Source organism: Priapulus caudatus, unplaced genomic scaffold, assembly GCF_000485595.1.
Source record: "Priapulus caudatus unplaced genomic scaffold, Priapulus_caudatus-5.0.1 Scaffold80, whole genome shotgun sequence".
Lineage (NCBI taxonomy): Eukaryota > Metazoa > Priapulida > Priapulimorpha > Priapulimorphida > Priapulidae > Priapulus > Priapulus caudatus.
In genome coordinates this window covers 419,242-433,344 of record NW_014577141.1, presented here as the reverse complement: position 1 = coordinate 433,344, position 14,103 = coordinate 419,242, and the positions used below count along the sequence as shown (strand labels likewise).

At 43.6% G+C, this 14,103-nt stretch overlaps 3 protein-coding genes across 5 annotated transcripts in view; 2 read left to right on the top strand and 1 right to left on the bottom strand.

Annotated features, from left to right (window-relative positions):
• The window catches only part of LOC106821643 (sequestosome-1-like), an 8,068-nt gene extending 5,761 nt beyond the window's left edge, over nt 1-2,307 (top strand). For both annotated transcript variants that reach the window (XM_014826532.1, XM_014826533.1), the window contains one exon: nt 1,439-2,307. In XM_014826532.1, coding sequence (XP_014682018.1) covers nt 1,439-1,491 — 53 coding nt within the window. In that variant the 3' untranslated portion in view covers nt 1,492-2,307. The remainder of the gene's footprint in view (nt 1-1,438) is intronic.
• Nucleotides 2,308-2,629: 322 nt separating this feature from the next.
• Nucleotides 2,630-6,176, bottom strand: LOC106821628. The gene is made up of 3 exons (XM_014826519.1): nt 6,088-6,176; nt 4,421-5,623; nt 2,630-3,593 (listed from the first exon to the last, which is right to left on the bottom strand). The coding sequence occupies exons 2-3, from the start codon at nt 5,556-5,558 to the stop codon at nt 3,382-3,384; spliced, it is 1,350 nt and encodes a 449-aa protein (XP_014682005.1). The 5' UTR covers nt 5,559-5,623; nt 6,088-6,176; the 3' UTR covers nt 2,630-3,381.
• Nucleotides 6,177-6,248: 72 nt separating this feature from the next.
• LOC106821631 (zinc finger MYND domain-containing protein 12-like) lies at nt 6,249-14,046 on the top strand. Of its 2 annotated transcripts, XM_014826522.1 has the most exons (9): nt 6,249-6,575; nt 7,931-8,072; nt 8,977-9,084; nt 9,310-9,373; nt 9,610-9,779; nt 10,223-10,345; nt 10,480-10,585; nt 13,008-13,153; nt 13,566-14,046. In XM_014826522.1, exons 1-9 carry the CDS (start codon nt 6,328-6,330, stop codon nt 13,695-13,697), a joined length of 1,239 nt encoding a protein of 412 aa, XP_014682008.1. In that variant the 5' UTR covers nt 6,249-6,327; the 3' UTR covers nt 13,698-14,046. The 2 variants fall into 2 exon arrangements, with proteins under 2 accessions (XP_014682008.1, XP_014682009.1); XM_014826523.1 differs by lacking the exon at nt 6,249-6,575 and having other exon boundaries at nt 7,962-8,072; nt 8,979-9,084.
• Nucleotides 14,047-14,103: the final 57 nt, after the last annotated feature.

Sequence of the window (14,103 nt, the reverse complement as noted above, 5' to 3'; positions counted from 1 at the left end):
GATTGTAGCGGGTGTGCTGATTTAACATATTACGTACGTGAAAATGACATCAGACGATCACATTTCATTGTTGATTAACACAATAGAAAACGGCCAAAACTGCTCTTTTAGAGACAAACTAGTTACATTAGCTAGTAGTAGTACCATAGAAATACATACATATACGTATACATATGTATGTATTTCTATTATTATAACTATCGTAATATGATATATCGTTATATCTCATATGTCGATATATCGTTCGATCCATATATATCTCATCGTGTCATGATTGTTGTCAACACGATCTAGGTAAACTCAGAGAAACGAGTGCTGCAGTGCAAGAATATCACGTCATTGTGTAAATTAAAGCCCGGCGCACATTGCCGAACATTTTGCTCAAAAACATTATCGTAGCAATGTTCCATGAAATGTTCGGCAGTGTGCTGTGAAAAAAGTCGCCGAACATTTGTTCCGAACAATGTTTCTGAAGATCGGAAATGTTTGATATCTCGAACATTGTTCGTCGAATGTTCGTCATTGTGCGCTGAATGTCGAACAATTCTAGGAACATTTGTAAATGCCTATCACGCCGATTGGCCACACGCCGATCACGTGACTCTTTACAACACAGGTACTAGACGGCGCCACGAGGTTGTTCGCTGCAAACTGTTCGGCAATGTGCGCTGAGCAATTGTTCACCCGCACATTGCCAGACAAAAACATTTGTTCGGGAAAATGTTTGGCAATGTGCGCCAGGCTTACGCTGAGAGGGTCTGTCTCCCTGGGTACTGCCGGAACGTACCCTGGTAACTATCTACCTCGCCTACTCCACTAACGAGTCTAGGGAGTCGCCTATGCCTACTCCCTAACCCTAACCCTAACCATATCAGATAGTTACCAGGGTACATTCCGGTATACCGGACCGTACCCAGGGTACGTTCCGGTAGTACCCAGGGAGACATAGACCCTATGAGCGTAAATTAAGCATGACTAACAAATATCAAACTCTGCACTGTACAGTCTACAGCCGAATGTGCACGGAAAAATTACTCATGTCTGGAGAACTGTATGGCAGCATTCTAACTGTTAGGTGCCAAAATCATCTCAGAATGATTAAGATGGCCCTCATATGGCATGGCGGAAATACATGCACCAATATAACAACAGTGGCTACACGGTGAAATGTACACTTGCTATTTGTCAACACTTACAAATTGTGACTGTCAATAAAGAAGGATAATAACAATAAATATTGTTTTGAGTAATAATATACCTACATCATGAGTAAATAACCCCGTTACCCATATTAATTATTCCTGATGTTATTTGCTGTCGGTTTCACGAAGGAGTGAGCCGAGCTTCGTGATTTCACAGGTGCTGCTTTTGCTAGTGCATTTCTCTGTTACGTTTTCTGGTTAAATGTGACATTTTTTTACATTTTCTCTTCGCGCAGTCCCTGAGGCCTACAAGCTACTAACCCTAACCCTATCCGCTACAAGTGCATGATGTGCCCCGACTTTGACCTGTGCACGACCTGCGAGAAGAAGGGTCTCCATAGAGAGCGCGCCGTCCGCAGCGCCCGCAACGCCATCTGTGGCCACCCGGTACACTAATAATAGGAATTTCAAATGAATTTTATCCGGCCTAAAAGAGGTTCCGGACCATCAGTGTCCGGAAAATCGGTGGTGTACCTGTACATGGTTTTTTCAATTTATACCGATTTTTTGAACTGCCAGTTGCACCGGCTTATATTATTCTATATGGATTCAACTTGATTAATCAACCATTCTGCATGCTCGGAGTTATCAGCTTCTCCTGTGAATATATGTACAGACAGACGGTGTCTGAAACACCTGTCACCTGAGTTCCCTCGCCACACACTATAGTTGTGCAAGCGATTGTAGCGGGTGTGCTGATTTAACATATTACGTACGTGAAATGACATCAGACAATCCCATTTCATTGTTGATTAACACAATAGAAAACGGCCGAAACTGCTCTTTTAGAGACAAACAAGTAACATTAGCTAGTACCATAGAAATACATACACACATATACGTATATGTATGTATTTCTATTATTATAAGTATCTTAATATGATATATAATGTTATATCTCATATGTCGATATATCGATATATCGTTCTATCCATATATATCTCATCGTGTCATGATTGTTGCCAACACGATCTAGGTCAACTCAGAGAAACGAGTGCTGCAGTGCAAGAATATCACGTCATTGTGTAAATTAAGCTGAGAGGGTCTATGTCTCCCTGGGTACTGCCGGAACGTACCCTAGTAACTATACCTTGCCTACCGTACCTCGCCTACTCCACTAACGATTCTAGGGAGTCGCCTATGCCTACTCCCTAACCCTAACCATAACCATATCAGATAGTTACCAGGGTACATTCCGGTAGTACCCAGGGAGACATAGACCCTATGAGTGTAAATTAAACACGACTAACAAATATCAAACTCTGCACTGTACAGTCTACAGCCGAATGTACACGGAAAAATTACTCATCTTTGGAGAACTGTATGGCAGCATTGTAACTGTTTAGGTGCCAAAATCATCTCAGAATGATTAAGATGGCCCTCATATGGCATGGCGGAAATACATGCACCAAGATAACAACAGTGGCTACACGGTGAAATGTACACTTGCTATTTGTCAACACTTACAAATTGTGACTGTCAATAAAGAAGGATAATAACAATAAATATTGTTTTGAGTAATAATATACCTACATCATGAGTAAATAACCCATATTAATTATTCCTGACATATATGCATTAACAGGTAGCATGTCTTTTCATTATAGGTTCCAACACTCTTAGCAGTAATGTACATTTTTACACTGAAGGACTACTGAAGGCCAAGACTTGGAATTGATTCAAAACACTGTAAGCAAATATGGAACTTCAAATACAATGTTATCTCGAATACCACATGCATACAGGCTGGTTCTATTTCATACTATCCACACATCAACCATGGCAAACCAATAGAAAAAAATTATCTATTTATGTGTGTCTTTTGCAAATATATATGGACATGGTTGTATTGAGTAAACAACTATTCCATCCACATTAATCCACTGATTAGATGTTCAGCATAGTATATACTTACCGCAACATATTTTTAGACTGAGGTTATATTTTTACACAGCATCCTATCTGTCAAATATCATGTGCTTAGGTGAAGAGGCGGTGAACGCCACATTCACATTGTTGACAGGATGTCACTCGGGTTAAACAACGATAATCGTGGGAGAAATTACAGATAAACTTATCACATTAATAACGTGACTACGTCCGCAATTTATCATTGAATCCATTCATGTTCATGACATAACCATGTTGCAAACAAAGGGTAAGAAATTCCCACCCCAAACTAAAATGAAAAACCGGGCGGTTTAGACTTGGTGGCACTCTCCGCTGCAGGATGGTAGTTGTACTTCTGCTGCAGTACCTCAATGGGCACGCTCTTCTGCATGACGTAGTACAGATTCACCAAGCTCTTCACAGCATCGGCTGACAACCTGATGTTGTTCTTTTGTGCATACCAGAAGACCTCAGCAGCGCCCTCAAGATCGGAGTTGTCACCTGTGAAGAAAATGTGATAATGAGCACACCCAGTGCTACACTGGACAATTACGCGAATATAACATCAATAAAATTGTAACGCATTAAAGTTCCTTTGTATGATAAGCCGAATACCGTCTACAATCATATATGTTACCAGGGTTCTCCACAGGAATTTCAGAAAGCATGTCAGGCAATTCGGCAATTTATCCCCGATTGCCAATTTGAGTCAATTACGCATATATCGTAAGCGGCCCTAATACTCCCAATAAGCTGAAGCAGTACAGATAAACATAGACATCAAGCTGTGAAAACACAGCATGCATGTTATGGGATAACCAAAAGTAATCACAGCTGAAAATTAAGGCAATTGCCGATTAAGCAATAACAGCATGTCGATAGATTCATCCAATGTCGCAAATTAGCTTCAACTTTAAAGGTAAGTCGGACTCGCATCAATTATCGCATCATAGCGAAGCCTGTAGCTGTACAGGGGTAGAAATTAACTTTTGAACAACGGACTCCCTACTCTCAAAAAGAGGGAGTCTGCAGCCTGAGGTTCAAAATTAAAGATATTAACAATAACGCATGTGCTTATTTTTAAGATTCATGCAGTTGCACATCTGCCAAATTTTCTTTGGACATTAGCTGAACAAATACAGTAATTCCGTAACGCCGTGCTCTGGAACGAACTAGTTAGTATGGCAGAATTTTCAGGGAGTCACAAGGACTCCTGCATATGTCAAATCTGGGAGTCCGACAGTAAATCAGGGAGTATTTGACTGCGGACTCCCGTTAATTTCGCACCCTGCTGTAGATATCTGTGTCTAATCATGAGGACAACTCACAGTAGAGCTGCATCAGACCGTTGAAGACCATCGGCTTGTGGTCGGCCATCTTTCTGTGCTCAACAACGCTCACGAGCCGGTACAACACGTCGGCGCGATTCTGCGCGAGCACCTCGTCGCACAGCGGCCGCAGCTTCTCGCAGATGGCTTCGTGAAGCCCCGGGAAGTCGTCCGGCAGCCGGTCGGCGAGCTGCCGGTGCGACGGATGCCGGCTGAGCAGCAGCAGCTTCCACAGGTTGGACGCGGGCCGCAGGCTGCCGCTGCACACGCGACACAGCTCCGCAAACGCCAGCGCGTGATCCACGGGGTCGTCGCCCTCACCGCCGCCGCTTGATTCGCTCGCGCGCACGATCTTCGCCATCACAAACTTCGATAGGTTCGCAATCTTGCCGCGGCTTGCCACGTGCCGCCGGTAGAGGGCGCCGAACAGCCGCATGGACTGCGCAAAGCGGCCGTTGTGGCCGTGCGCCTCGGCAACATAGTGCTGGAAGGCAAGCGCGCGCCGGTGCTTCGCCGGGTAGATGGCGCTGCAGACGCTGCCGACGAAGTCGATCTCGTGCAGCGCCCCCTGCTTGCTGTGCGACACGACGAGCCGCTGCATCGTCTCGAACGACGGGTATACGTCGCGCGCGCAGCTCTCGCGGAACAGCACCGTGGCGCCACCTAGCAACGCGGCGTCGGCGAGCATCATCGACAGCTGCGTGTCGTACGCCTCGTCGACCTCGACCTTGACCTCGGGGTGATCCCGCACAGCACCGCCGTCATTGTCCGGGCGACCCCGCGTTGCGCCGCCGTCGTTGTCCGGGCGACCCCGCGTTGCGCCGCTGTCGTTCATGCGACCCCGCCGGCGGTGTAGTCTCTGGATGAGAGAGTCAAACGCGTCGGGCCGCGCATCGTCCGTCTCGGTCGCATTCGCGCTGTCGTCGCCGCGCCATGGGTCCGTATGAAGGCAGGCAACTTGTGATGAGGCACCGATGCGACCGGGTCGCATCGCCGACTGCACGCGCTCGCATCCCGTCGGGGAGCCCGACGTCGCGACACGGCAGGATTGCCGGACGGACGCGGAGAATGCGTCGCCGATTCGTGGCCTCGCAGCTCTGACCACGCACACAGCTGCCTTCAGTAACGATTGCGACATTCCGGTAACAATAAGCGATTCCTGATTATATATTAGTGTTCCTTAGCGTCCCTCAAGCTCTTCGTCTGTCGTAGAAAAAAATCAGGGCAATTTATCGGACTGGGTTACTGAAACTTGAAAGATCATGTCATTCAATTATAAGCATATTTTAGACAAATTTACTATGATGCAGCACTTACCATGCAAATCTTTAAAATTAGATATCGTCTTAGCTTACAGTGATATTGTTACAAACTTTTGCCAGAAAAATAACACCAACAAAACTGCCAAATCATTGCAATATATGAAGACTTCGATTTCAAAATGAGAACGCTGAACAGGCAATCGGGTTTGTCTAGCCACAAGTTCCCATCTCGCTTAACACTACGTGGCGAGAGGGGTGTAACAGTCGGAGAGCCTGGTCGGTTTAGGGTTTGTCCAATTCTTGTTTCAGAGCCACATAACTTACAGAGTTACACTTCTTAATAATTAAATTCGGTGTTTAAAGATATCACTTTACTAAGCAATCTCCATATACGGTTATACCTACCACGAGGGCCCGACATCGTAAAGCTTTTAACAATAAATGAACAATGAAACGTTCGACACCGGGGGTGGGGTCAGGCATATGGGGTCAGGTTTGTTATTGTGACCTACCAGTGAGTGTTCACGTGCAACTTACCTAGACCTATGCCTAGACTGACCCTATGGCTATGCTAGTAGTAGTCCTTTATACAAAATAAAAAATTGTAATATTTATCGGCTCTTATTTTTTACTGTAAGGTCTACAATGCGCGTTGTTAATATTTGTACCGCAACACAAGAACGATCTCCCGGGACGGTTTGTTTGAAAATGGCTGCCACTATCTCCAGCGTACAGTGTATGGGCAAAATAACTGAAAACGAAATGCAGCGTCAAACGGACGTTATTACATCAATTAAGCCTATTGCACTTCCAAAGGGTGTGAAAAAACTATGTGAACTTTGCAAGAAGCCAGCCTTTATGCAGTGTTTACAATGTAGAGTTACTTTTTACTGGTACGTCGACGTCAGCTAGTACTAGTACTAGTAGTAGTACGGCTGAGAGGCGTCGTATGTCCCCGCGCGAGTACTGCCGGAACGTACCCTGGGGTACCGGTCCGCATATACCGGAAACGTACCCTGGTACGCGTCCGGATATACCGAGTACCCTGACGTACTATCTAATGATGCCGAACCGTACCTCGTCCTACTCCACTAACGAGTCCTAGGCAGTCGCCTACGCCTACTCCCTAACCCGAACCCTTAATCCTAACCCTAATCCTAACCCTAACCATATCAAATAGTTACCAGGGTACGGTCGCCCCGTATACCGGACCCAGCTACCCAGGGCTACGTTCCGGCCAGTACCCTGGCGGGACATAGACCCTATCATGCAGCCGCTAGTACCCTGCTACGCACGCTCAAGGCGGCGTGGTTGTCGTATCAGGCATACGTATCAGGCACGTACACTGCGGTACACGCACGTACACCGCAGATACACGCACGTACACGCCGGGTACACGCCACGTACACGGTGGTACACGCCACGTACCGTGGCCTACCACGCACGGTGACGTGCATGTCACCGCGTGTACGTGCGTGTATCTCCGTGTACACCGCCGTTGTACCCGCGTGTACGGTGCGTGTATCATCTGTGTTACGTGCGTGTACCTGCGTGTACGTGTGTGTACCCGCGTGTACGTGCGTGTACCCCGCGTTCACGTGCGTGTACCCACGTGTACGTGCGTGTACCCGCGTGTACGTGCGTGTACCCCGTGTTCACGTGCGTGTACCCACGTGTACGTGCGTGTACCCGCGTGTACGTGCGTGTACCGCAGTGCAACCGCGCTGCAACCGCAAGTTAAGATCACGTGACTCGCTTCACCTGCTGCAATTGGTCGGTTACATAGAGCCGGTGTGGAACTTGACACAGCCACTCCGCAGACGCTGTGCAAACTGCCACACGTGGAAGAAAATATCAAACACGTGTGATATTTTCCACACGCAAGAAATCGATGCGTTTGCATGCGCACACGCTGTGTGCATATCTGTAGTACCTGATACGACAACGACCCCATCTGCGTCAGTACGTGCCGTGGTGACTATATTGGCTTATTCGCTTAAGTCTAATTTCTATTTCTGCTATAGTCTTACGTATATAGATTTGATCAACTCTGACTTTCTATGTTTTATAGTCCCTTTAACTTTTGAGACTAATCCTTACGACGGGACATGGCTGACACGTATTGATAAATTCTAATAGTAAATTGCAAAGAAAATTGTAACTGTAACAGTGTAAGCAAGAAATTGGTATCCAATGAAACCAATTTTAATTATAAACCTAAATTACAACAACTGCTGGACTTTTATAGTGGATCAGATCATCAAACATCAGATTGGGAAGGAATCCATGATCAAATTTGCACGCAGTTAATTCCACTCCGATCTCCAGAGCCTCACTTCAGCACAGAGAGCAAACGGAAAGAGCATGCTGATGAGCTATTTCAACAAAAGGTGATACACATCAAATCATAATATTTACTGTTGTTCTGAAGTGAAGGCAGCAATAGTGACCCAAAGATTAGCATGCAGGACTTTATGTAGAAAGCAGTTTATTCCCAGTTATCCTACTCCCATTTCGCCTACGACAAAATTCCCATTTCGCCTACAGCAAAATTCCCAGTTGGCCTACACCCATTTTGCCTACTCCCAATTCTGCTACGCTCAAAATCTACCCCATTCCCATTTTGTCTACGATCGGTTTGTTCACTAAATAATCTTTTAAATTAATAATAAAATATGTTTTGATTGGCATACATATACTACAAAAACCAGAAGCAAACAGGTACAAATAATGAGAACACAACTTGACAAAAATAGAAAATACAGGAGTAGGCGAAATGGGAATAAATTGCCGATTCGGACAGTAGACGAAATAGGAGTAGGCAAAATGGGACATAGGCGAAATGGGTGTAGACGAAATTGGAGTAGGCCAACTGGGATGTTACCATAGAAAGCACTTGTGTTTGAGTCCCAGCTTGATCCTGCTAAGCCTTGAACAAGGCGCTTAATTATACGATTTGCTCAGAGACGAACAAGGCTTTCAAGGTGTGATATATGCTTCTAATGCCTTTTTAACTTCACTTTGCTGATGGGGAAGACATAAGACATATAGCACTTGTGAGATAAAAATCAGATAAGAATTTGTAGGCAGCCCTGATTATGGGATTGAAGGAGGGGGGAAGGAACATTAATTATCATATGCTGTCAAAGGGCTTGTGACTATAGTTTAGCTGCAGCTTCATAGGTATGCATTTACTTATTATTATTCCTACAGAAACTTAAATTTAATCCATATCTAAGTGAGTAAGTATCTAGCTGATGTCCATGCAGAATTTTGACAACTGGCTTGTTCTAGAGGCAACTGCTGCAATTGACCAGGGCAGTGGGACAGAAGCTGCTTTTTGAAGGCAAAGCTGAGAAGGCAATACCAGCTGTACTTCAGTCACTACATTTTGCTATAGAGGTATTTTTGCAATTTGGGAAATGTAGCAAGTAAACTAGAATGTATGGTAACTAAGTGGTTCCTGGAGTTGGTATTGATTTTTAAATGAGTTTAAAAAGAATTTTGATGTATGTCGCAAGATATGTATAGGAAAAGTTTAGAATAATTTATTTTGTTTCAAAATACTTGTACATATAATGCCATTTTACATGTTAATATACATGAAGCTTAATACTCCATCCACAGGTGTATGGACTGAGCAGCATAGAGCTGGTTACATCGTACCTCATGCTAGCGGAAGCTTGCATCGGTTAGTACAAACGTGCTTTTTCTAGTAGGAGTGTGTTGTTGCATGATTCTAGTCTAGCAACAGCAGGATATCTAAATATTAAAGGTGATAAATAGATGCCCCCCAAGTTTTTTTACTCTTGCTAAACCTCTATATATTCTTGGTAACTTTTGCCTTGAGCCTTTTATACTCCACTCAATTTCAACCCACTACACTTTCCTTGCTTAATGTTTGTGTGGGATTGGCATATATAACAGGCCTTCATAGACTGAAGGAAGCAGAGGACTACTTGTCCCAGGCGCAGTGGACCGTGCTGATGGTGCCTGACTGCGATTACCGCATCAAGTCCCAGGTGCACCGGCAGATTGGGAGGCTGTGCGAAGTGAAGGGAGACTATGAGGAAGCGCTTCGCCACCTGGCGGAGGATGTAAGAACTACATAACATAACTGTGTCATTAGCGATTGACATACGCAGTTGGTGCTCTCTATGGAGTTAGCAAACTTTGTCATAGCTCGTGCGACTAATATGAACAATAATATATACTGTAAACCTATAGTTCATTTTAGTGTCAAGAGTGTATTAAATATAAATTGATATGCTTTTGAGAATGTGTAAAACTATCTCGTGGGTTCAATAAATCTGCATGGAAAACCTGCCTCAGATATGTATAACAAGGTTGGATTAATTTTACATTCATCATGTTTGTTTTCCTGGCTTCTGATTAAGTGTGTCATATATATTATCTCCCAACAGATGTTGCCTTACAATGCCGCAGCTGCCAGAATTTTTTTTACAAAAATGTCATGTTTGCAGATTTCGACCACTGATGGACCATGGTACCCACTAAGGTTTTTGCCATTGTTTTGTAGGTTTACCATTGCTCCATTGTGACATCAACAGATGATGTGGAGACATCAGGAGGCTACTTTCACATGGGAAATATATTTTTAAAACTAGGGAAAACTGACAAGGCAGAAACTTTGTATTATAGGGTGAGTCGTAAACTCCTTTAAACAATTTCAGAATTAGCGATACGGCAGAATGACTGGCGTAAATAGTTGCTAAATAGCATGGTACTCGTAGTAGTGTTGGTAGCGTAAATCAATGTCATTGTTAATGTTCGCAGGTGCTGAAAATTTGGCATAAATATCTGACTGGAATTGTCACATTTAACGTGGAGGAGGAGGAAAAATCATCCAGCCTGTTGACATCTCCAAAGATGATTAACCTGGGTAACTATGTGCAACCGAGTAACTCTGCTTGACTAGCAAATCTCCTTTATCCTTCTCGTTCAATCAATACAAAACAATTTACATACCAAGTGTGCTTGCAGTGGCAAACACCTGTGTCTGAACTGGTGTGATGAGAGCAGACGATTTTATTCATGGTTAACAATGATGTGGGTAGGTAGTACTTTTTTGTGTTTTGTTTGATTAGTCATTTTTTAAGCGTGTGATATGTTTTAGAGCCCCTCACTTGAGCCATAAACATCAGCCAGTGAATGTAGTTTGTAACATTATTAGCACTGGTTAATTTTAAGATAAAATTTGTTTCTTTCCTAGAAGGTTTAAAAAAACATTAATGATGAGTCATAATATGATTATGGGTATATCAGACTATTTTTAGCTCAGCTGACGAAGTCAGGTGCAGCTTGTAGAATCGCATGATTGTCCGTCCGTCCGTGCGCCCGTCCGTCAACAGTTGGGCACAAATCTTAACCGCTCGACATACGGTCTTGATATTCGGGACGTCGGGGGGATCACGAAAAGGACTCGGGATGTCGAATTTGGGGGTCAAAGGTCAAGATGTTTCAATGGAGGGGGAATATTTCCCCCTTAACTTAAGGTATAGGAGGAAATACGGAATTGCGGCACAAATCTCAACGGCTCGACCTACGCTCTTAATATTTGTGGTGTTCTACATGTATTCAGAAACTTAATTGTCACCATTGCCTTCACAGCTGGACAACAAGCCAAAATATCAAGAGTGCAGTGGTCATTTTAATGATTATTACTTTCCACCAACAGCATATACTGCATTTGGATATATGCACACATGTACTTGTAGTATGAAGTGTTTTAATGAGCCCCAAAATTACATGGATTAAACTGGACTCTCTCGTTGACTAAAAATACATGTAGAGGGTCGGTTAACTTTAAATGCAAAATAAACAGAAATGTTGATTTTACTGCACCAGAAGTATCTGTGGGGTTTGAAATAACCACTTATCCACTTGTCCCTACTAAGTTCATTGTCAGGCAAGTGACAATTTTGTTTTTGAATTTCTTGCCATCCAAACAGAATTACTCATCATTTGGGTACCATTTTAACTGTGAAATGGCTCTGTTTTTGATGCACCATCAATGTAAGATCAGATTTCACTGTTCAAACAAAAATATGAAGTGGAAGCGTCTGACCAGAAATCACACATACATGTATGCTTTCATTGAGTACATTGCATATGGTCCCGAGAAGATTCTAACCGAGAGCAAATGGAAATGATAGATGCGAGTTGATTTCTTTAATTAAATTGCCACTCGATCAGGACAAGTTGGATAGAATGTTTTTTCAAAACCCTGGTCAACAATTATTGTCAAGTACAGAAAACATGCTCTAGAGAAAGCACAGTTTGGTTTCTACCATCGATCTGTATACATACCAGACTGTATTTTAATTTTCAAAAGAGGAAACATTAACCATGAATTCTCTGGCAACTGCTGTGTTTTCATGGCCTTCGTGACTGATCCCTCATTGGGCCAGTATACAAAATTGCCCTTAATCCAACAGGATGGCAACACATCCTCCATCTCATTATCCTCCTCCAGCCAGACAGCCCTAGCCCAAACAGCCATTTTCTACCTGAAAATTAATACAAAAATGTACATTGTAATATTCATGTGACTGTACTATACAAATTGTTCTACATGCGCATGCAAAACATACATGCACATTCGATATAACTCGACAGTGTTTCTCGAATAGGTTAATAATTTCTACATTTCTGCCAGCGTGAAAATGAATAATTGTCGCTTCGTCGGACTCGAAATAAGCAATGTAAATATGTTTAATAAACATATTTACAATAAATATTACAATAAATATTGTTTATGTAAATGTCTTGATTATTACATGTAGATTACATGTATGTCCTGGTGTACATTGCTATCAAACTATACTTGTTTTTCTACCAATTAACTACAGTACTCGAAACGTACCAAACTGATTAATAATTGATTAGTCGATCAGTTTGGCTTAACCGATTACAACTAGTGTTGGGAATCGGACTGAATTTTCATAAACGATTAATCGGATAATCGGAAAGCCTTAGATATATGCTCTGAGCGCGAACGCGGTGGCAGGAGGGCGCACTTGATTCGGTTGCCAGTGAGTTTATCTGAAGATCGAATACCTGGCTACAATACACGTCAGTTGAGCGCTGTCGCTCTGCGGCACTTGTTATTATTGTTTGTCGATGGTTAGCATAAATTCCTTGTAATTGATGATTTAGCCGTTTTTATTTCAACGATGTATAAGTCAATGGTCGGTGTATTCCCTACCATCGAAAAATAATCTTAATTCATCTACGAATCATAGTGATCACTGCATGCACATTTGTTTTCCATGCCAACTACGCATTCATTCTCGCCCCCACAGGGAAGGCGCAGGAGGCTGAGGCCGTGAAGGTGCTGTCTGCCATTCACGCGTGGTACAGTGAGATGTCCGACCGACACCAGCTGGAGTTCTCCTACAGCTGCAAGACGCAGGCCCTACTGAACTTCGTTATCGGCGACCGCTCGCAGGTATCGCAAGGCGTTGTTCCCACACATGTTCTCTTGTTTCGTCGCCAGCATTCACCTGCTGCTTGTCGGCGCCGTTTCGCTGAAACTCTTAGCAGATTAACGTTAATGCTGTGCAATTATCCTATACAATTTATTGCCCTCCCGATGTAATTTATCCCACGTCTATACTAACGATCGTATATCCCCCTATAAGTAATCACAATTAATAGCCTGTGTGATAATTCCGTCCGTGGCTTCGGTCCGGGTGTTGGTGATTAGCATTGCGATGGATGCTCACTAGCTGCTCCCATTCCAACGGCATGCGAACGTTGACCAAACCAAGCCGACGCCAACCATATGTAAAACCTCAGCCAGAGTCTTATCTGTGTTGTTTATGCCGATGCTGACGCATCTCATGCGTTTTCCCTCGTAGGCGAAGGTATGCGCAGAGAGGGCGCTGGAGGCACTCGGCGACGACGAGAAGAAGCAGCATACGCGTCGAGCGATCGCCAGCTTCCTCAACCTGTGCCGCACGACGCCACAACCCTCGCTCTCTCGCCGATAGCCACGTTGACCCGTCACGTCGCCGTGAACATTTTGTTACAAAGGAACTTCTATTTCGTGACGACATAACTTTTAGGCGTGTTATGTGAAATGCTCGCAAGTGATGTGAGAAGAATGTAAGTGACGCCGTTGTCGATAGCCACGTGAAAATTGTGTGTTTCTTCGTCACAAAATCTGCACAGCGGTGATCGTTCTCGGTGCATGCAACCAACTCACATTTGCGTTTGAAAATGATTCGTTAGCTTCTCTATAGAAATGAATCTAGATTGTTCATCTATAGTCATATCCTTTTAGGCTGAAATGGATTTTGTATCACCTTTCATATTTACATTAAAATGCATCTATATTTTCTTTATTGTTTATGAGATGTTTGCTTGATGTTTCATGAGGCTCACCTTAAATGCTAC

Excerpts from the sequence above, each read along its gene's own strand:
- LOC106821631 (XM_014826522.1), top strand. The coding sequence starts at position 6,328 with ATGCGCGTTGTTAATATTTGTACCGCAACACAAGAACGATCTCCCGGG. Across the intron at positions 9,085-9,309 it reads CACTACATTTTGCTATAGAG|GTGTATGGACTGAGCAGCAT; the intron begins GTATTTTTGCAA and ends CTCCATCCACAG. Across the intron at positions 9,374-9,609 it reads GCTAGCGGAAGCTTGCATCG|GCCTTCATAGACTGAAGGAA; the intron begins GTTAGTACAAAC and ends CATATATAACAG.
- LOC106821628 (XM_014826519.1), bottom strand. The coding sequence starts at position 5,558 with ATGTCGCAATCGTTACTGAAGGCAGCTGTGTGCGTGGTCAGAGCTGCG. Across the intron at positions 3,594-4,420 it reads CGGTCTGATGCAGCTCTACT|GTGACAACTCCGATCTTGAG; the intron begins GTGAGTTGTCCT and ends TTTTCTTCACAG.